This window comes from Neomonachus schauinslandi, chromosome 10 (genome assembly GCF_002201575.2).
Source record: "Neomonachus schauinslandi chromosome 10, ASM220157v2, whole genome shotgun sequence".
Lineage (NCBI taxonomy): Eukaryota > Metazoa > Chordata > Mammalia > Carnivora > Phocidae > Neomonachus > Neomonachus schauinslandi.
The window spans coordinates 53,195,315-53,216,672 of NC_058412.1; the positions used below are offsets into that span (position 1 = coordinate 53,195,315).

Sequence of the window (21,358 nt, forward strand, 5' to 3'; positions counted from 1 at the left end):
GAGATGGCATATTAAGGCTGAGTAGTATCCAGGAGACAGTTTAGAGAGCTTGATTTAGAAATAAATAAATATATATGAAATTTATATGAATATATATGTATGAAAAGTAATTCACCATACACCTATCAGAATGGCCAAAACCCAAATCACTGACAACACAAAATGCTGGTGAGATTGTGGAAAAACAGGAAATCATTCACTTATGATGGGAATGCAAAATGGTATAGCCACATTGAAAGATAGCTGCAGCTACTTACAAAACTAAACACACTCTTACCATATGATCCAGCAATTGAGCTCCTTGGTATTTTTACCCAAATGAACTAAAAACATGTCTACACAAAAACTTGCACGTGGATGTTTGTAATAGCTTTATTCGTAATTGCCAGAACTTGGGAGTAACCAAGATATCCTTCAGTAGGTAAATGAATAAACTGTGGAACATCCAGACAATGGAGTATTACTCATCACTAAAAAGCAATGAGGAGACATGGAGGAACCTTAAACACACATTACTAATTGAAAGAAACCAATCTAGGGGCGCCGGGTTGGCTCAGTCAGTTAAGCGTCTGCCTTCGGCTCAGGTCATGATGCCAGGGTCCTGGAATCGAGCTCCAAGTCGAGTTGGGCTCCCTGCTCGGCGCGGAGTCTGCTTCTCCCTCTACCTCTCCACCCTCTCCTGCTCCTGCTCTGTCTCTTCTCTCAAATAAGTAAAATCTTAAAAAAAGAAAGAAAGAAAGAAACCAATCTAAGAAAGTCTATATATACATACTGTATAATTCCAACTATATAATATTCTGGAAAAGGTAAAACTACGGAGACAGTAAAAAATTCAGTAGGTGCCAGAGGTTGGAAGAGGAAGAAATAAAGGACAGAACATAAGGATGTTTAGGGCAGTGAAACTATTCTATGTGATACTATAAAAGTTGATATGTGTCATTACACATTCGTTAAAACCCACAGAATGTGCACCAAGAGTGAACCTTAGTGTTAAACTATGGACTTTGGATGATAATGACAAGTCAATATAGGTTCATCGACTATACCACTGTGGTGCAAGACGTTGATAGTGAGGGAGGTTGTGTGTGTGTGTGTGTATGGAGGGGAAGAGGCAGAGGTATATATGGAAACTCTCTGTACTTTGCACTCAATTCTGCCATGAACCTAAAACTGCTCAGTAAAATAAAGCCTATTTTAAAAAAGAAAGATACATCCTATATAAAAGCAATGTCTCTGAAAGTTAAAGGGGAACGGTAATGTAATGTGATTATCCCACAAGCCTAGTCAGCACCTATCCAGTCATCCAATATGTCATACACTTTCCATCGTAGAGCCAGGAAACCATACATCATACATCCACTTAGCCTGAAGGCCTTTCCCTCTCTACCACCGACTCTCTACCTACCAAACTTCTAACTGTTCTTTCACTTCAAAGTCAGCTCAACGTCACTGAATTCATGAAAACCTTCCCTGACCCCTCATCTTGACTGAGGGTTCCTTCCTATACCTCTCTGTATCATGGAACATTCTTTTCTGTTCGGTTCATGGTACTGAAACAAAACTTTTAATTAAATGTGACCTTTGGAAAGTCAGAGGTTATGTCTAAAAATCCAGATTTCTTACTACTCTTGAAAAGAATAGGTCACTGTTACCAGGTGGGTATGGAAGTGAATAGCAGGGACCACATTACGGATCCCTTTCCTTGTGGCCTTCCCAAAACTGAGGCAGTTGTAATCTACGACACTGCTGTGATTTATTTACCATCATCCCTGTTTTTCTTACTCCCTCCAATTTCACTCACTCAAGGTGCCTGCCTGGCTCCAGTCCCCATTTGAGGTTGCAACCACTGTTTAGTTACCTGTTCCTCTATCTCTCATACCTATGAAACTGTAAGTTTCTTGAGAGTAACAACTTGTTTCTTTTTTTTTTTTTTTTTTTAAGATTTTTTATTTATTTATTTGACAGAGACAGACTGAGAGAGGAACACAAGCGGAGGGGAGCTGGAGAGGGAGAAGCAGGCTCCCCGCTGGCAGGGAACCCAATGTGGGGCTCTATCCCAGGATTCTGGGATCATGACCTGAGCCAAAGGCAGACGCTTAACGACTGAGCCACCCAGGGGCCCCCAACTTGTTTCTCTTTCACCCCTCCATTCTGACTGGTATATATTCAACTACTTTCTGAATTCACTAAATTATTAGTCAATAAAATAGGAAAAATGCTAACATTTAATCCATCATGAATGTTACTTCATACGCTTTAGCAGTTGATAGCACTGTTTCTTTACTACACTTAAATTCACTTCAAAATTCTATATCCTTTTCACACCTAAGTTACAAGTAGGCTCTTCTTGAGGGTTGGTAGAATGAAAAGCAGAGACATGGAAAAGAAAGAGATCATGTGCTTTGAAGGCCTACTATGTACCAGGCACTGTACTAGGCTCAATAATTAAGGTGCCTGGTGGCAGGAGGGGGGGGGGAGGAGGAATATCCAGCAGCTAGGAGTGATTGGCACATCCCTAGGGACCAGGTAGGACCAGCATTCCAGAACAGCCAGTGAGCTTCTGCAACAAGCAGAAATAATACAGAGTTGCCAGGCCAGAGCAGTTACTGGTTACTTTGTGTAAACTCTGTAGGACACTTAGAGCATTCTTACACATGGTGAACTGATGCCCCGAAAGTCTATACTAGAGCCCCTGACTAACTCCACCCGCAACTGAAGGCCTCTTCTCTTTTCAGTCAAAGCAGTCAATTCCATTACACCTGCCATTAGGAAGACTAACTAGATAGCTCTGTTGTCCTATTCCCTTGGAGGAAAAAGATCAGAAAGAAATGTGTCATATAATCCCTATCAAAACAGAAAAAGGAAAATTTGAAATCAGAAATAGTAGTTTTCACTTAACGGTATAACCAGCTTTTTAAAAAGAGTATAATCAGCTTTCTTTAAGAAAAACTATAAAGCAAATAATTTGGCCTAAAGGTACTCTGTTGCTTAAGATGCTGTACTGTAAAACCTTTTTTAAAAGTAAATTTTTTATTTAAGATAATTGTAGGTTCACATATAATTGGAAGATACAATACAGAAAAATCTCTTGTACCATATCCCCAGTTTTCCCCAGTGGTAACATCTTGCAACACTATAATACAATATCCCAACCAGATATTGATATTGATACAGTCAAGATACAAAACATTTCCATCACCACAAAAATCCCTCATGTTGCTATGTTATAGCCATACCAACTCCCTCCTACTCCCCTCCCCCTTTCTTGTAACTCTTGGCAACCAGGAATCTGTTCTCCATATTTATAATTTGTCATTTCAATAATGTTATATAAATAAATTCATACAGGGCGCCTGGGTGGCTCAGTTGGTTAAGCGACTGCCTTCGGCTCAGGTCATGATCCTGGAGTCCCTGGATCGAGTCCCGCATCGGGCTCCCTGCTCGGCAGGGGGTCTGCTTCTCCCTCTTCCCTCTCGTGCTGTCTCTCATTCTCTCTCTCTCAAATAAATAAATAAAATCTTTAAAATAAATAAATAAATAAATAAATTCATACAATATGTCACCTTTGGGATTGGCTGTTTTCACCCAGGATAATTCCATGGAGATTCATTCTGCTGTAAAACCTTTAACTGGTATGGACCATAAAACAGAATACAACCTAGTAAACAAAGACCTTGGGTTCACTGATGACTCCCACTAAAGCAAATGGCACAAGAAAATTAAATTTCACTGTGCTCTGTTATCTATAAGGGTTTTCCTGCCACTGTAAAGATGTAAAGACATTCTTATCATATTGTTTCACCACCAAGCCCATTTTACACACTGGAATTATAAACCTTTATGCTTGTACGGCCATGGAGGCCTGTGAAACTTATCTCCAAAAAACATGACTTGTTAAGTGAGTTCCAAAATCATCATTATTAATCATCACATAGTAATAATTAATCATTATATTATGAATAATTTACAATGAACTTCCTGAATTTTCCTACTTTAACTAAGTCCTTGCTCTCTCACACTACAAAAAAAAAAAAAAGCCTCACTGGAATTGCTGCTGTTTGAAACATGCCCTAATGGTGAGTTGTTATTGTTTGTTTGTTTTTTAAGATTTTATTTATTTGAGAGAGAGAGAGAGAGAGGGGGGTGGGGGCGGCGGGGAGACACAGAGGGAGAGGAAGAAGCAGACCCACTGAGCAGGGAGCCTGGCAGGGCTCAATCCCAAGACCCCGCCCTGGAGATCAGACCTGAGTGGAAGGCAAACGCTTAACCAACTGAGCCACCCAGTCGCCTCCATCATGTTGAGTTTTAACCACTGCAAAGAAAGAAACACGACAGCTCCAAAATCTTTAAAACCACAAACTGGGGGTGCCTGGGTGGCTCAGTTGGTTAAGCGACTGCCTTCGGCTCGGGTCATGATCCTGGAGTCCCTGGATCGAGTCCCGCATTGGGCTCCCTGCTCGGCGGGGAGCCTGCTTCTCCCTCTGACCCTCCCCCCTCTCATGAGCTCTCTCTCTCTCATTCTGTCTCAAATAAATAAATAAAATCTTTAAAAAAAATAAAAATAAAATAAATAAAATAAAACCACAAACTGATTTGTTTGTTCTTCAAATTTTTCCTTCAACACATTTAGGACATTGTTCATAACCACTTCTAATAGCTGCCAAACTTGGCAAGAGAATCTCATCACTGAATGATTATTTGAAAAGGAGAAGCAAAATTCTGACCAGATAGACTAACTTTCTACTCCTTTCTACTCCTTACCATTTTAAGACAGAAACCAACTAGGCTCATTTCACCTTAGCAAGCCTATAATACAAAGATCAAGCTACAAACAATGAAAGAGTCTGTAACCTGTTGCCATGTTTATAAAACATAAGCCTAAAATTCATCGATCTTTTAACCAGATCCACAGTACTCTGTACTGGTGATACAATTTGTTAAGCAAATCAAAACTCAATTGTCACCAGACATAAGATTTTTGGATGAAGCACATACTCTGTAAAATTTCATATATATGGAGAAAGAGAAGAGGGAGGGTGGGAGGAAAAAAAACCTCCCAGGCAGTTCTCTCAAATGTTTAAGTTAAACTATGGAGAAAAGTAACAGAATATTACCTAAACATTTAAGTAATTACTTGTCCAGTAAAAAAATTAACAGCACCATAAGAGACTCTTAATCTCAGGAAACAAACTGAGGGTTGCTGGAGTGGAGGGGGGTGGGAGGGATGGAATGGCTGGGTGATGGACACTGGCGAGGGTATGTGTTGTGGGGAGCGCTGTGTATTGTGCAAGACTGATGAATTATAGACTTGTAGCCCTGAAACAAATAATACATTATATGCTAATAAATAAATAAATAAATAAAATTAACGGCACGTAAACTTTAACTTTCTCAATAATCTTACTGCATATACACATATACACACACCGCTTTAGGATAGACGTCCACATCGGAACCCCCAATTACCACTTCTTTTCCTCTCAGAGAAGGGTCCTAAGGCTAATATCAATGGTTCCACTTAGACACTGGAAGTTAGCCGGGATAATAGTCCACACTCTTTACTCTGATATTAGCTCACCGACACAGGTTTGTCTCCAGAGCCTAAGAGAAAACTTCTAGAGGGCAGAGACCCACATCTCATTCATCTTTGTAACAAACACCACAGTGCTACCATCAGCGAATGTGCTACACAAAGTAGGCACTAAAGATATGCTGAATGTTAAAACGACAACATATGTTTGAGGTAGAGACCTATAAAATTCCAGAATGCAACAGGAAAATTTTCAAACTCCTAAACATCCTAAAGACGGTGGAGAATATATAGCTCAGTGGCACTACGTGTCCAAAATCTTATGTGTGCCCTTTAAATAACCACTCTATGGCTCCATTTTCTCATCCGAACAATGAAGATAAGAGCACCTAACTCACAGGATTTTGAATGGGTTAAAAAGTTGGTATAGGTAAAGTCCTTAGATCAACGCCAGGAACATTACACACTACATAAGGGTTAGCTGCTGATATTATTGAAAAAGACTATTACAGTAAAAGTAAGGCTCATGCAGTCCGACAAGAGGCCAAAAGCTTAAAAGAAATTACTCTAGGAAAGACAAGATCAGAGGTTGGCAAACTTTTTCTGTAAAGGGCCAGATTCTACTATAAATACCGTAGCTTGTCAGGCCAAGAGACAATATCCTCAATCCTTGGGCCAATATTCTCCCTGAAAGGCTAGCAGGCTTTTTGTTTGTTACATTTCACATTTTAAAACTTAAGAACCATTCTTACTACGTGGGCCCGTATAAAAACAGGCTGGATTTGGACTCAGGGACATTAGTTTGCCGACCTCTGGATAAGAATGTAATAATGATAATACAAGTCCGTGCTTTTTAAAGGCAACATAAGGAAACGTTTGTGAGTTGATTAAAGTTGACTGAAAAACGTCCTGCTCCCAAACTTCTAAAATCCAGACATGCAGGGCCGGCGTGGTGGGGAAGCCAGAAACGGGGAGCAGGGCTTCAGGAAACAACGAGGACCTCGCACGGCTCTCTGGGTCCGTGCCTCCCTGCCACACTTACTCCCAGCAGCGGCCCGCGGCCGATCACCGTCTCCCCGGGGGCCAGGGCCACCCGGGGGCCGCCGTCCTGCGGCTGCAGCTCGAAGCCCCCGGACATGGCGGCGAGGACTACACCCCTTCGCAAGGAGACGGTCCCCGCAGCCGTTTCCGCCTTCCATGGACACGCGCGGGGCCAAGGCAGGCCCTCAGAAAAACGCAGGGGGAGGAGGAGCACAGGATCCGCTCGAGTGTCTCCAGGCCTCGCTCAGCCGAGGCCCCAGCTCCGCGTCCGAGTCCCGCCTCCCCTTTCCGACCAGCGACGCGCGCCGGGATTCTTCCAACACTCCGCCTCAAAATTATTTTTTAAAAGCCCGGGTTAACCACCCCCCCACCCTGTCTCACCGCCACCCGTCGTGGAGGGTGCCGGGCCTTGTAGTCCTTGGCGCCTCCTTCTCCTCTCTTGCTGAACTGAGACGCCCTGGTAAAACTACCACTCCCAAAAGGCAACGCGCGCTTCTCTCTACGCCTGTACGAAATCCGAGTCAGCAAGGCGGAGCTACAGTGGGCGGGACTGGAGGGACTATGGCGAAGGATTCGAATTCCAAAGGATTTAATTCGCTGGAGGAGCTACCAAGGCACTGGAGGTAGGAGGGTCTTCCCTTCCAGCCGACGTCTGGACAGCTCAGCTTCGGCTCAGCGCCTTAGAACTGTGGTGACAGTCGGTGCTGACGGTTGTTATTGTCGCTTATTTGTCATTGCTCCGTGTTCTTTGGACTCGGGCAGCTGCAGCCTGCGCGAGACCCTCAAGGAGGGTGGCTCAGTGGGATGTGGGGTCATTCCTTCCGACCTGCGGGGTTGGTCTGCGCTGCCTCCCGATCCCTCCCTCCTCGTGACACCGGAAAAGGGGCGAGCTCTTACCTAACTAGAGAGGTAATTCAGCAAAATACGGTTCATAAACAAGAAGGGGCAGAAGAGGGATAGTTGTCCAGGTATCCAGGCAAAACTGGACTTAGAAGATGCCTAGTGGGAGCTTAGGAACCTCACCAAGGTACCCCCAGCTGTTAAATTCAAAAAATTCATTTGCCTCCTGGGGAAGAACTGTAACGAGAAGATGCATTTTATTCACCATTGAGATTCTGGGAAAAGTAACAAATGTTTAAATGCACGGTAATGTTCTCCTAATATGAAATTTTTTTCAAGAATATAGTAGTTTGGCTTGGTTTGTTTGATGGTGAGAGAGATGAGTTCCGTGGCAAAAACTCGCTCTTGACTCATGAATTTGTTTCTATCAGTTTGCTTTCTTACTTCCCCAAAACTTGGAGAGGAAGTTCTCTGTTGAGCAGAGGCATTAAAATTCTAACCACCAAAGCTAATTGGGATAATAAACAACCAAATGAATGGGAGCAACTGTGGCCTCGGCAAGTCCAGAAACATAGGTGAGTAACATGTCTAGAAAGGGGAATAATCATTAGCTGAATTAAAAAGAAGCATTTAACAAACCCCTCTTCCTGCACTGTCACACACACACACACACACACACACACCCATTATAAAAGAAAGTGCAGCATGGAATAAACTGATTTTAATATGAGCTGTCTTTATATGCAAAAATAGCTCCATGGTCTCAGCTGATTTTGGAAGCCTACCCATCTTTAATTATATGCTGTACCTAGCTGAATTATAAACATTGTTTATTGTTGTTAGTTACATAATTATGCATGTAGGATAGCTTCAAGAGGCCATTTCTAAAACACTAATCTTATAACTGAACTGAATATTTGAGACCTTGTGTCATTATAACCTGGACTTCAACCTCTTGTCCATTTCAGATAGTATTTATGTCATCTGTGAGCACCTACCCATTAGGTACAAGTAGATAAATAATTATATACCCTACAAAAGTCCATCAGATTTATGATTAAATCACAGATTGTAGATGAAGAACTTAATGATAAGGCATCAGCTCCCACAGACAAGTATTTAGGAGTTGAAGAGAATTGAATCATACACATTTTCAGAAGTATTTTTGGCAAATGCTTGGAATCAAATATGTTCCCACAATAGTCATTTCTACTACTAAACTCAAATTGTAGTCTGTGAAGAATCACTTCTCTTTTTTAGATAATGTTCTCTGGGAACAGAAAAACAAATGTTTAGAAACAAGCCCGTTTACTAAAAACATTTTAAAAGAAGGGAAGTAACATGTGTTGAGTGCCTCCCATGTGCAATTCAGATGTGAAGCTAGATGCTTTACACATAATCCCTGTTAATCCTTTTAAGAACACACAGGAGAGATGCATCATTGGCCCCATTTTACAGGTTGAAAAACTCAAGTCAAGAAAGTTAAGATTCTTTCAATCATACCCAGAACGTATCTGGCTCAGAGAAGTTTCTGTCGTCTGATCTGAAGAGACTGAGTATGTTTAAACTTTGCCTTCTAGGTTACATATGAGGATAATTTGCTAAAACATCAAGCTATGCAGAAAAACTCCAAGAGGAACAATAATTCAAGAGTTTCTGGCATAGAATTGAATTCTGTGGATGCTGAGAAGGAAAAAAAAGAGAGTCAAAATAACTTTGTTGAACTGCTGCCTCCAGAAGTTACTTTTAAAATTTTCAGTCAGCTAGACATTCGGAGTTTGTGCAGGGCTTCAGTAACCTGCAGGAGCTGGAATAACACAGTAAGAAACAGTGACTCCTTGTGGAAACCTCATTGCTTGACTCTAAGAGCTGTGTGCCAAAGAGAAATAGACGATGATCTAGAAAGTGGATATTCCTGGAGAGTAAGTTTAGTCTTTGTAGTCTGCAGTGTTGTTGACAATATGGTGGTAGGTTTGAGCCAACCCCACCTTCTGCCTGAGGAGGTAGGATTTCAGAGACGGAGTGGCATACAGAGTGTGTTGGCTTTTGGAGTTGAAGTTGAATTATTATTCTTCTCCTACAAACCACACCATCCCATCCATCCTTTTACATTTTTTTAAATCCTAAATTTAGGCATATTCCTCCGTTAGCTACTTCATTCTACTTTATCCAAAACTCACAGCAAACTCCATGGCTCACTTTGCATATGTACACATATACATACGCCCACACACACACATACACACACATTTATTAGTGTATGTGTATCAGTGTAAATACTTAATCTTCTTTTCAGCCCTGTCAATCAGCTCCTCTAGTTTTAAACAAACTCACTGACCAACCACCTACTACATTCTTTAACAGTGATGATTTACCTCTTTCAGGTAATACTATTGAGGAATTACCAGAAGAGTAAAGTGAAACACGAATGGCTAAGTGGCAGATACAGCAACATATGTTCTCCTCTGAGCCTACCAGAAAAAATCATGTACCCAATGGATGTAGATACGTGGGGGGAAATTCTAGAAGCAGAACTGGAAAGATAAGCCAGAAAATTACAAAGATCTTGTAACTTTGAGACTTTCAAACAAAAATGACTCTTAGGTTCATTTTTTTGTTTACCATTTTAATGTTTAACATTTAAAAGAAAACTAAGTAGAAAATATTATGAAAGTCAAACTGTTTTTATTCTGCACTTTCATAAAAATTTTTCTGGTTTTATTGTAAGGTAGAAGAATCATGAAATGTTGTGTATGTAGGAAATACTATACGGATAGAGTGATTTCAAAATGTATTGCTTCATGTATTTGTATCAGCATATTGCAGTACTCTAATGACAAGAGAGTTTGATTGATATTTTCTACTGAATAGTAATTCAAAAATTCAGGAAACCATTTGAAGAAACTGATTAGAGATTCATTCAGCAGTAGACATAATTAGGCTCATAACTGGAAGTAGACAACACTAGGAAGACTACCTAAATGAAATTAATCACTATATTTAAATGTAGAGTGTAATACACTTATATTTCAATAACTTTAAAATAACCATTTCAGTGGAATCAGATTGAATTGTCAAACATTGAGCCCATTTTAAAATGTGTTAAACTTGTGGTTTAGTTTAAAATTAACCTGACCAGAAGGCTAAAACTTGTGAGACTAAGATTCCCATTACTTGCCTACAGACCTGGAACTGTTCTCAGGGACAATGGAAAGTATCCGGTAACACTTGAACTGCCACACTGTTTTTCTTGGTAAAAGCCTTCTTTCTAACAGCCTTATAGCACCATCTAGTGTACTCCTCGTAGATAACCAAGGCAAAGGACTTAAGGTCCTTTTTGTTTTCCTCACATTTAAAAGAAAAATATATATATTATTTTAGAGAACGCTATATACCTGATTTAAGTTTATAGCTCTTCAGGAACCTTCAGTTTAACTTTAGTTCTCTTTTTCTTAAAAGTAGATGGTATAGTACTCACTATACCAGATTGTTCATTCTGAATCTGTGGTCAGCATCATAGTAAAAAGTGTTTACAAAACATTTTAAGTTAGTATGGCATTTTCTTCTTAAATTGGGCTCCATAGCACAAAAAAGAAGCATCCAGGAAACCTGTATCTAACAAATAGACACAATATCAGAAAGATGCTTCACTCTATACAAATTCCCTTTGTTGGATCAAGCAGGTGAGAATTGGCTGGAAGGGGCCTTGAAGATCAGGCAGTGCAGTCTCTAGGACTAGTTAACAATCCCTTCTAGAGAAATTCCTCTCACCCTCCCACCCGCCAAACTCTCTTCTTGGCAAACTCTTTTGTAAAACTTACTCTCTTGATCTGGAAACCATCTCTAGATCCTACCATTCTGGATTAAGTGACCTTCAATAGAGTTCCCATAGTTCTTTGTACATACCACTCTTAAAGCTGTCTACTACATTAAAATTTGTCTGCCTCCCCCGTTAGACTGTGAGCTTCTTGAAGGCAGGGACCATTTATTTATTTTTATGTTCCCCAAACCTGGAATATAGTAGGTATTCCATAAAGATTTGTTAAATTATTTCTGTATTATTTATTTTAATCCTACCCAGATTGTATAATAAAAATAATTTGCTATATTGTTAGTGGACAAGACTGTACTGAAATGCAATGTGCAACCCATAAGGTAGATGGGATGCTTACTATTAATGGAAATACATGAATAATTGTTTTAGTCTTCTCAAAAGCTGTAAGAGAGAAACAGGAAAATAGAAATGTTTTGTTTTATGTCTGGGAATAAACACCTGAAAATCAACTTAACCCAAAAGTATCACTTATTTTTAATTATTGGGTCACCCCAATGAGTTTTAAGTATTATTTTGCAAGTTATATGAATAATCTTTAGTTTGGTTGTTTTTAGTACTATAGCATTAAAATTATTTTATATAATAAGTTATAAGCTATGATCACATTCTACACAGAAAGGAAAGTTTGGGGACTTAATGATAAATTTTATGGTATGGCCTAGAATGAACTGTACATTTATCAGACCAAGCCATTAGCATCTGAGAACATGAGTGGGTGGAGTAGAATGGAGGGAAGGAGTGCTCTTACTCATAGATAAAATACCATGTTACATAGACACAGTTTTGTTGTTGCATAGAACAACAACACAGAATATTGTTGGCATAGAATATTAAGGAGTTTCCAGTGTTATTTAATATTTAATCAGTTCAAGAGCTAGTATTTTTTTTAATTTAGAAACCTTTCTTTAGTTGCTTCTAATTTATAACCCAGTCTTAGACCAGAACATAATCACCAATAAAATCTGTATGAATATAAACTTTGGACCTTAGAATACCCCAGTAAATAAAAGCCTAATTTGAAAAATATGCCACTAACCACTTTTAATTTCATCTTTGCTTTGATTTCATATAATATCTTCTCTCCAAAACTTCAAATGCCCTAATAATAACAAAAATAAGACGACTAGTAACATCATGGGAAGAATAATACATAAGATGAAAGAGCATACATTTTTATTTACAGTAGAATTGAAAGACCCAAATCATCACATAAATGAAATTAGATCAACAGTGGAGAAAGTTGATTAATTATAATAGCCAACATTTATTGAGTGCCTACTCAGAACCAAGCATAGTGCTTCTATAGGGGATGCTATTATTCTACGTCCTTTCTATGGATGAAGAAACTGAAAATTAGAGAATGATCTTATCTATGTAGTTCATCACCACTCCCCAGCACCTATGAGTATGTAACACGCAGTAAGTGCTCAATAAATTTTTATTGAATGAATTAAACCTGAGATTGAGTAACTTGAATGAAAATGCCAAGAATGTTCCTCCAACTTTTTATTTTGAAAAATTTCAAACACAGAAAAGTAAAAATATATGACAAAAATATATGACAAAAAACTCTTATGTATATCCTAACCTAGATATACCAGTTGTTAACATTTCCACATTTGTTTTATTTTTGCTGAAGCTTTGGAAACTAAGTTGCAGACATGATACTTTACCCCTAAATACTTCAACATGCATCTCCTAAGAATAAGTACATTCTCCTCTATGCAATACCATCATCACATCTAAAATTTTTATATGATTCAATAATATAATCTAATTTACAATCCTTATTTAAATTTTCTTAATGGCCCCAAAAATATATAGATTTTTTTTTTCCAATTCAGGACCCAAACAAAGTTTACAAGTGCATATCATTTTTTATGTCCCCTTAATCTCTTTTAACCAGAAGCATCACTCTGCCTTTGGTTTTGTTTTTCAGAATATTGACTTGTTGGGGTTTTTTTTTTAAGAATTCAGGTTGGTTTTCTTATAGAATGTTCTGTAAATGATTTGTCTGATCGTCTCTTCATGATTTGATTCAGGTAAAACATATTTAGCAATTATACGTAGGTGGATGTAATAGGCTTCTTAATGCACCACATTAAAAGGCACATAATGTCTGATTGTTTTACTGTGTGACAGAGTAAGTCTGATTATTTGATTGAGGTGGTAATCATCAGATCTCTCCATTAAAAGGGATATTTTCCCGGGGCACCTGGGTGGCTCAGTTGGTTAAGCGACTGCCTTCGGCTCAGGTCATGATCCTGGAGTCCCGGGATCGAGTCCCGCATCGGGCTCCCTGCTCGGCGGGGAGTCTGCTTCTCCCTCTGACCCTCCCCCCTCATGTGCTCTCTCTCTCTCATTCTCTCTCTTTCAAATAAATAAATAAAATCTTTTAAAAAAAAAGGATATTTTCCCATAAAGCCAAAATTTGTTTTTTCAAGAACCTGTTTCTAGAGTATTCCCCTTTGACTAACCCTATGCTAAATGCTTTATAACATTTTCTTATTTCATCTTCATAATTAGACTTTCAAAGAACACAAGAAGTCATCTTCGAGGTATTTTGCAGTTAATCTAAATATCAATATAAGAAGATGTAAAGCTACTATTTAAACCCAAATCTCTTTGACTTCAGAGACTAAGTTTTGAACCACTAGAGTATAGTGCTTTTTATAATTTTGACACTTAGTCCTTACACTGAAGCAACATGAAGGACTAATTAACAGGGAACACCTCCCGTACAAATATCTAGAAAATGAGAGGAAATCAATATTAGACATATAGAACTTAACATTTCTGCTAATAGTAGAACAGTTAATTCTAAGCCTTCCTACATAGGACAACTTGAAAACCTCAAGCAAAAAAATTTATTCTACCTGAAGGCATCATAGAGCTAACAAGGTAGTAAAGAAATATTAGACCAGTTTCTGGAAAAAGAAAGAGAAGCAGAGAGGTAAGCCCATGATTAAGATTAGTCTTACCATGGAGCATTTGCCAATTTCTGCAAGAGCAACTGAGAGATTAAACAGATTCTGAAAGCTTCTCAAGATTATGAGGACAATGAGTGGAATCTAGGACTCAATAAGAGTAGGAGAATGAGGAAACCCTCTTTTAGTAACTCCCCTCTTGTAGTTTGGGACCCAGAAGGACTCCACCCTAGGAATGGGAGTGGCCTGGAAGTACACAAAATCTCACAAGAGAATCAAGCACTTTCAAAACACCTCAGTCTCTGAAACTGGCATGTGAGGATCCCAGAATAATAATGCCCCAGACAGCTGGCAGAAGCAAAAAAAGTCCTCCCTGGAGAAAGAGATCAACTTTGTAGGCTTCACATTATGTCTGCGAACATTTTTTAAAATCAGTGTCTGATGCATACACACATACATACAGACACACATATAAATAAGGGGTCATGATAACATAAATAAAAACAGAAAGACACAATAGAAAAGACCCACAGTTGGAGTTATCAGATGAAGCCTCCAAAATAACAAAGCTTGAGGTAATCAATGAGATAAAAGGTATGCTGAAAATTTCAACAAAAGGACTGAAAATAATAAAAAGAGCCCACAACTAAAAAGAATGGCACATTAAAAAAGCAATGTTAAAAAAGTGATCTGCTATTTAACAGCTGATTAAACCCAGCTGAAGAGAGGGGAAAGCATTCGTGAATCTGAAGATAGGAGCAAAGAAAATATCCAGAATGGGCGCCTGGGTGGCTCAGTTGGTTAAGCGACTGCCTTCGGCTCAGGTCATGATCCTGGAGTCCCTGGATCGAGTCCCGCATCGGGCTACCTGCTCGGCAGGGAGTCTGCTTCTCCCTCTGACCCTCCCAACCCTCCCCCCTCTCATGTGCTCTCTCTCTCTCAAATAAATAAATAAAATCTTTAAAAAAAAAAAAAAAAAAAGAAAATATCCAGAATGAAGTAAGGAAAGAAGAATGAAAAATACAGAACAGAGGACAGTGGGAAAATATTAATAAAGTACGAAGGTCTAATATATGTGTACTTAGAGACCAAGAAGACAAGACGGGATAGAATGAGGCAGAAGCGGGGCGCCTGGGTGCCTCAGACGGTTAAGCGTCTGCCTTCGGCTCAGGTCGTGATCCCAGGGTCCTGGGATCGAGCACCACATCAGGCTCCCCGCTCAGCGGGGAGCTTGCTTCTTCCTCTCCCTGTGCCTGCTGCTTCCCATGCTTGTGCTCTCTCTCTCTCTGTCAAAAATAAATAAAATGTTTAAAAAAAAAAAAAAAGAATGAGGCAGAAGCAATTTTGAAGTGGGGACAGCTACGAACTTTCTAAAACTGATGAGAAACCTCAATTCATAAATTCAAGAAGCCCTACAATCTGCAAACATGATAAATAAACCATATACTCACTAAACTGTAACACAGTAAATCTGCTAAAAAGTAAAGACCAAGAGAAAAATGAAAGCAGCCAAAGAGAAAGGAAAACTAACTCTGGATGAGGAATAATTAAATTGAATGTTTGTTTGTTTTTTCTTAAGAATAACAAAGAAATGTTACCTTCAAAGAAACTTTCAGAAGAAGCAAACCACCAACCTAGAATTCTGTACCCAGAGGAAATACTTCTCAAAAAGGAAGATGAAGCAAAGACATGCTCAGGAACAAAAAACTTTGAGAGAGCTCTTCATGAACAGACTCCTATTCAAAAGGTAAAAGGAATGTGTTCCCAGATTTCATCTGGTTGAAGTATAGGAAACACTAGATAGGAAGAAAAGTGGTAAATATGTGGACAAATCTCAATGAATAGCAAGCATAAGATAATAATAAAATACAGAGTGAATTAAAATACAGGATAACAATGGCATTTAAGTAGGGAGGACATAAATGGGATTAAAATTTAAATTTCTTGCATTGTCTGAGAAGAAAGTAAAAAAGCTAATTAATGTTCTGCTTTGGAAAGTAATAGGTATGTGAAGTAATCTCTATGGTAAACTCTGAAGGAATTGTAAAGGAATATATAACTACCAAACTAATATGTAACTATCAAGGTAAAATGGAATAATTTAAAAAATAATGAACACAAGAAAGGACAGTAACATAGAACAAGCAGAATAAACAAAAAATAGTAAGATGGGAATTTTCAACCCAAATATATCTGTAATTACAGTTAATATAAGTATACTAAATGCTCTAATGAAAAGATAAAGAGACCAGATTGCATTTTTTAAACTATAGGCATTTTATAAGAGAGACATCAAAACATAAGGATACAGGGGCCCCTGGGTGGCTCAGTCTTTGACGTCTGCCTTCGACTCAGGTCATGATCCCGGGGTCCTAGGATCGTGCCCCTCACCAGGTTCCCTGCTCTGCGGGAAACCTGCTTCTCCCTCTCCCACTCCCCCTGCTTGTGTTCCCTCTCTCGCTGTGTCTCTCTCTGTCAAATTAATAAAATCTTAAAAAAAAAAAAGATACATAAAAGTCTAAAGTAATGGGCGCCTGGGTGGCTCAGTTGGTTAAGCGACTGTCTTCGGCTCAGGTCATGATCCTGGAGTCCTGGGATTGAGTCCCGCATCGGGCTCCCTGCTCAGCAGGGAGTTTGCTTCTCCCTCTGACCCTCCCCCCTCTCATGCTCTCTCTCTTTATCTCATTCTCTCTCTCAAATAAATAAATAAAATCTTTTAAAAAAAAAAGTCTAAAGTAAAAAGATGGAAAATTATATACTGTGCAAATAGCAACAAAAGGAAAGTTGGTACACCTAATATCAGACAAATTAAACTTTAAGGGAAAATGCACTACTAGAGATTTTTTACAAAACTATATAAGGATAAAAAAACAATTCACAAAGTTTAACTTTTTTTCTATTCACATGAATTTAATAACACAGGGGTGCCTGGGTGGTTCAGCCGATGAATTTAATAACACAACATGAACATATGGAAAACTGCAGAGTATCAGCTTACCTTTCCAGGGGTGGGGGATCCTGGAGAAACAAAACTGGAGACATGAGGGCTCACCATAAGGGACAGGCGGAGAATGAAGTCTGATACATGGCTAGTTTTCTTAAGACATTTGCCAAATTCTGAAGCTCTACTGAGTTGGAGGCTAAGAAGTTAAGCCAAGAGAGGCTTTGGGAAGCAGAGTGGAGTTTCCCGAGTCTCACTCTGCTCAGGAGACAGTGATTAGAGCTAAGGACCCACCAGAGGCAGTGGCCCAGGTGAACAGACCAGGTTCTCAATTTTAAGCCCATGGAGCGTCTTACCAAAAGGCTCCAGCCTCAATTCAGCTACATCCCTAATTTGATTAAGGTGAGCAAACCCCTCCACCTGGCAGAGGACAGGGTGAACCCTGTCTGGCAGGAGATAACATCACCTGGAGCCTCTACAGCTTGTCTTATGCAATGTCTGCCTCCAGTAAAAAATGATCAGGCATGAAGAGCTGTAGAGAAAACAAGAATTACTGGGGCTAGAAAGTACAGTAGGAAGAAATGTTACCAAAATACCAACCCATTCTATACTCTCTGCACAATAAAACAGTGCTGGGCAAGGAAGAAAGAGTAAGGACTATGAAGAACGGCAAAGACTGAATGACACGGAAGAAAGTAACAGCGCAAAGCAAGGGATGCAAGTCAGGTCTCATAAAAGCCCAGTATCCTTATCTTCAGCCCTGCTGAAGATTTTTTTTCCAGCCCATTTTTGTAGTAAATCCATTTTGCCTTTCCCAGCACCTCCTAGTCCCTGCCCAGTCAGGGCAGGATGGGTGATAAAATCAGATAAAACAGGAGCTTTGCAAACCACTCCAATTACACTATGTTACCATAAATATTAAGTTGTCAGGGAAACTTTTTTTTTAGTAACTTTTTTCTGAGACTCCTTTTTCAGCTGTGGGTCTTCTGAGCCCTGTAGGGAAGAAACTGGCTGATAGTTTCCCAGTTTGCTCATTTTGATGTAGTTTTAGTATGACAAAGTTATGTATCTGACCATCACACAGTGAGAGGCTAGTTAAAAAAAAAGGAAAGAAAATACAAGGGCACCTGGCCCCACGTTGGGTGTAGAGCCTACTTTAAAAAATAATAAAAAATAAAATATTTAAAAATATATATAATCGTAAAAGAAGCTTCCTAAAAATCACATTTGAAAATCCCTCAACTTAATGTGGTGCCTTGGTTTTATTGCCAATGGGTAGACTAGGCAGAATTTTCTCTTTCTTTATTCTCAGGTTAATAAAAAAAAAAAGACTTTTACCATTGTTTTCTGATGTGTGGCTTATTGTTTTATCAATGCAACTTCCTTTTTCTCTCCTAGACTCCTTTGATTATATATATTTTTTATTTTTTTTAAGATTTTTTAAAAATTTATTTATTTGACACAGAGAGAGAGACAGAGAAAGAGCACAAGCAGGGGGAGCAGGAGAGGGAGAAACAGGCTCCCCGCTAAGCAGGGAGATCATGACCCAAGCCTAAAGCAGACACTTAACTGACTGAGCCACCCAGGTGCCCCTTTTCTCTAAATATTTTGTCTTGAAAATTTTCAAACTTACAGAAAAGTTGAAAGAATAGTGTAATCGTATGATCACCTAGATTACCCAACTGTAACCACGTTAGCTTTATCTCTATAATCTGTACGAGGTTTCTAAACTTTGGCTCTATTGATATTTAGAGTAGTTTAGGGGGTTTCTTGTACCTTGCTGGAGGTTTAACAGTATCTCTGGCCTCCACTCATTGGGGTGTCAGTAGCCTCCTTCCCAAGTTGTGACAACCAAAAATGTCTCCAGACATTGCCAAATGTCCCTGATTAAGAACCACTGATCAACAATAAAAACACACCACTTTTGTTGAGCTGATGTATTTGAAAGGTTTCGAGGTCTCGTGGTATTTTATCCATAAATACTGTAGTATATGTTCCTCAAGGACATGCACACACTCCTAAATAACCACAACACAATAATCACACCCAGGAAATATAACTTTCATACAATAATGATATCATCTAATACCCAGCTCAGGCCCAAATTTCACTCAACTGATTGAGCAGAAAAGTGTGCTTTCAAGCTTGTGGATGCTTGCCAGTCTGATAGTGAGAAATGATATTTCAATGTAGCTTTTCTACTCATTTATTATGAACTTTTCCAAACATAAGTGAAGTTGAAAGAACTTTTTCCCTGCAGATTTAATTTGCTTTTCTCTTGTCATAAATGAAGTTCATAGGTTTAAAGGCATTTATGTTTTTTATGTGTATGAATTTTTGCCCTTCTCAATTTTTGAATGCTTTATAAATACGGAAAGCTAGAGCTTTGTCTATCATGTATGTTGCAATTATATTTTTCCCAGTTTGTCACTTGTCTTTTGATTTTTCTAGCAGAGTTTTTTTTCATAAACCTTCTTCTTATCAATGTAGTCAAATTTGTTGATCTTCTCTGTTATTGTTTCTGGATGATGAGCATATTTTAAAAGGTTTTCTGACAACAAAATTATAAATAAATTCACTTAAGTTTTCTTCTAGTACTTGTATGGCTTATTTTTTCCATTTGGAGTTTTTCCTGAAGCAGAATGTATGTTATGGATCCAAAATTATTTTTTTCAAATGGTCGTGTAGTTGTCCTAACACTATTTTTTAACAAGTCTCTCTTTTCCCCAGCGATTTGAGTTGCCGTTTTATTCAAATCATAATTTTTTTCTTTGACTTGGTTCTATTTCTGAATTTCTAGTTATGTTCCAGATCTGTCCATTTACTCATGACATGCTGTTTTAATTATGGAGAATTTAGAGTGTTATTCGTATTTATTAGAGTTATCTCTCCTTATTGATAAGGATCTCTCCCCACCCCCAGGTTTTCCTATATATGCATGTATGTTTTGGGGGGTGTTTTTGCCATGTGAACTTCAGAATCAATTTTCCAGTTTCAGGAAAAATACTTGTTGAAGTTTTACTGGAGTAGTGTTAAATTAGGGATAATTTGCATCTCGATGATGTCAAGTGATCCAAGACCAAGGAATATTTCCATTCGTCTTTCAGGAGTGTTTTAAAATTTTCCTCATATGAGTTTTGCACATTTCTTTTTAAGCTTATTTCCAAGTATTTTTATCTTTTATCTTGTTATTATAAATGGGATTTTCTCTTCCTTTATCTTCTATTTGATTATCATTACACACACACACACACACACATACACACACACTATTGATTTTTGTAACTTGATTTTGTAGCCTGCTAACTACTGAATTCTTTTGTTTATATTAGTGTTATCATTGATTCTATTGAGTTTTCCAGATATATTATCATATCACCTGCAAGTGGAATTTTACTTCTCTTTCAATTCTTACGCCTCTATTTTTTTTCCCCTTGCATGAGTACACTGACTAATACATCCACAATGATGTGAAATAGTAATGAAGATTGTGGACATTTTTGCCTTGTTCCTTACCTTCATGGGGATGCTTTCAGTGTTTCTTTCAGCAATCTCTGTCTCTCTCTCTCATATGTATATATATATGTTTATAATATTATACAGTTTATAATATATATTATGTTAATCACATTAAAGGAACATCCATTAATTTCTATTTTATCTAATACTTTTATTAGCAATGGATATTGAATTTTATAAAAGGACTGTTTGACATTTAAGATTTAAGTTAGACATTTCTCACCTGAGAATTTTTAAGAACTTTACAAATATTATGTTATTATTCTACACGCTGTAACAATAGCTTCTTAGGTTGATATAACACATGCATGTTTTCTCAGATCCAGAAAGCCAACAGTATTGAAAATCATGTTTTACAACCTTGAGAAACTGGATGAACAGGCCAGCTTTCTTCCCCAAAATTGTCTTGTAATAATAATAATATCTTCCATTGATTAACTTTTACATAGCCACTTACTCATCAAATAGTCTTGAAAGTTAGTGTGTTAACATTAATATTTTAAAGATGCAAACATTGCGATTCATGGAAGCAAAGTAAGTTGAGTAAGGTCAAGCAGCTTGTACCTGGAGGAAGGGACCTTGACCCCAGGACTGGCCCAGAAGCTGCTTCTGCTACACCATCCTTGAGACCTGGTAGATGCTAATTAGCCGCCAGCAGAGGGAGCAATGTTTCTGCTGAAACTCTGACAGAGCTTGAGCGTATGAGGACAAAGTTCCTCATTTCA

The 21,358-nt window shown here is 38.5% G+C and overlaps 2 protein-coding genes across 3 annotated transcripts in view; one reads left to right on the forward strand and one right to left on the reverse strand.

Moving 5' to 3' along the window:
- The window catches only part of APLF (aprataxin and PNKP like factor), an 89,255-nt gene extending 82,336 nt beyond the window's left edge, over window positions 1–6,919 (reverse strand). For both annotated transcript variants that reach the window (XM_021699153.1, XM_044918711.1), the window contains exon 1: window positions 6,573–6,919. In XM_021699153.1, the coding sequence (XP_021554828.1) occupies window positions 6,573–6,668 (96 nt within the window). In that variant the 5' untranslated portion in view covers window positions 6,669–6,919. The remainder of the gene's footprint in view (window positions 1–6,572) is intronic.
- A 1,048-nt stretch (window positions 6,920–7,967) lies between these two features.
- Window positions 7,968–10,040, forward strand: FBXO48 (F-box protein 48). Its single transcript, XM_021699217.1, has 3 exons — window positions 7,968–7,986; window positions 8,992–9,333; window positions 9,796–10,040. Exons 2-3 carry the CDS (start codon window positions 9,028–9,030, stop codon window positions 9,955–9,957), a joined length of 468 nt encoding a protein of 155 aa, XP_021554892.1. The 5' UTR covers window positions 7,968–7,986; window positions 8,992–9,027; the 3' UTR covers window positions 9,958–10,040.
- The last annotated feature ends 11,318 nt before the right edge of the window (window positions 10,041–21,358 follow it).

What these genes read in the sequence shown, in the direction of transcription:
- FBXO48 (XM_021699217.1), top strand. Translation starts at nt 9,028, where the DNA reads ATGCAGAAAAACTCCAAGAGGAACAATAATTCAAGAGTTTCTGGCATA. An exon ending in AAAGTGGATATTCCTGGAGA is followed by an intron (nt 9,334 to 9,795) that starts GTAAGTTTAGTC and finishes TACCTCTTTCAG; the next exon opens with GTAATACTATTGAGGAATTA.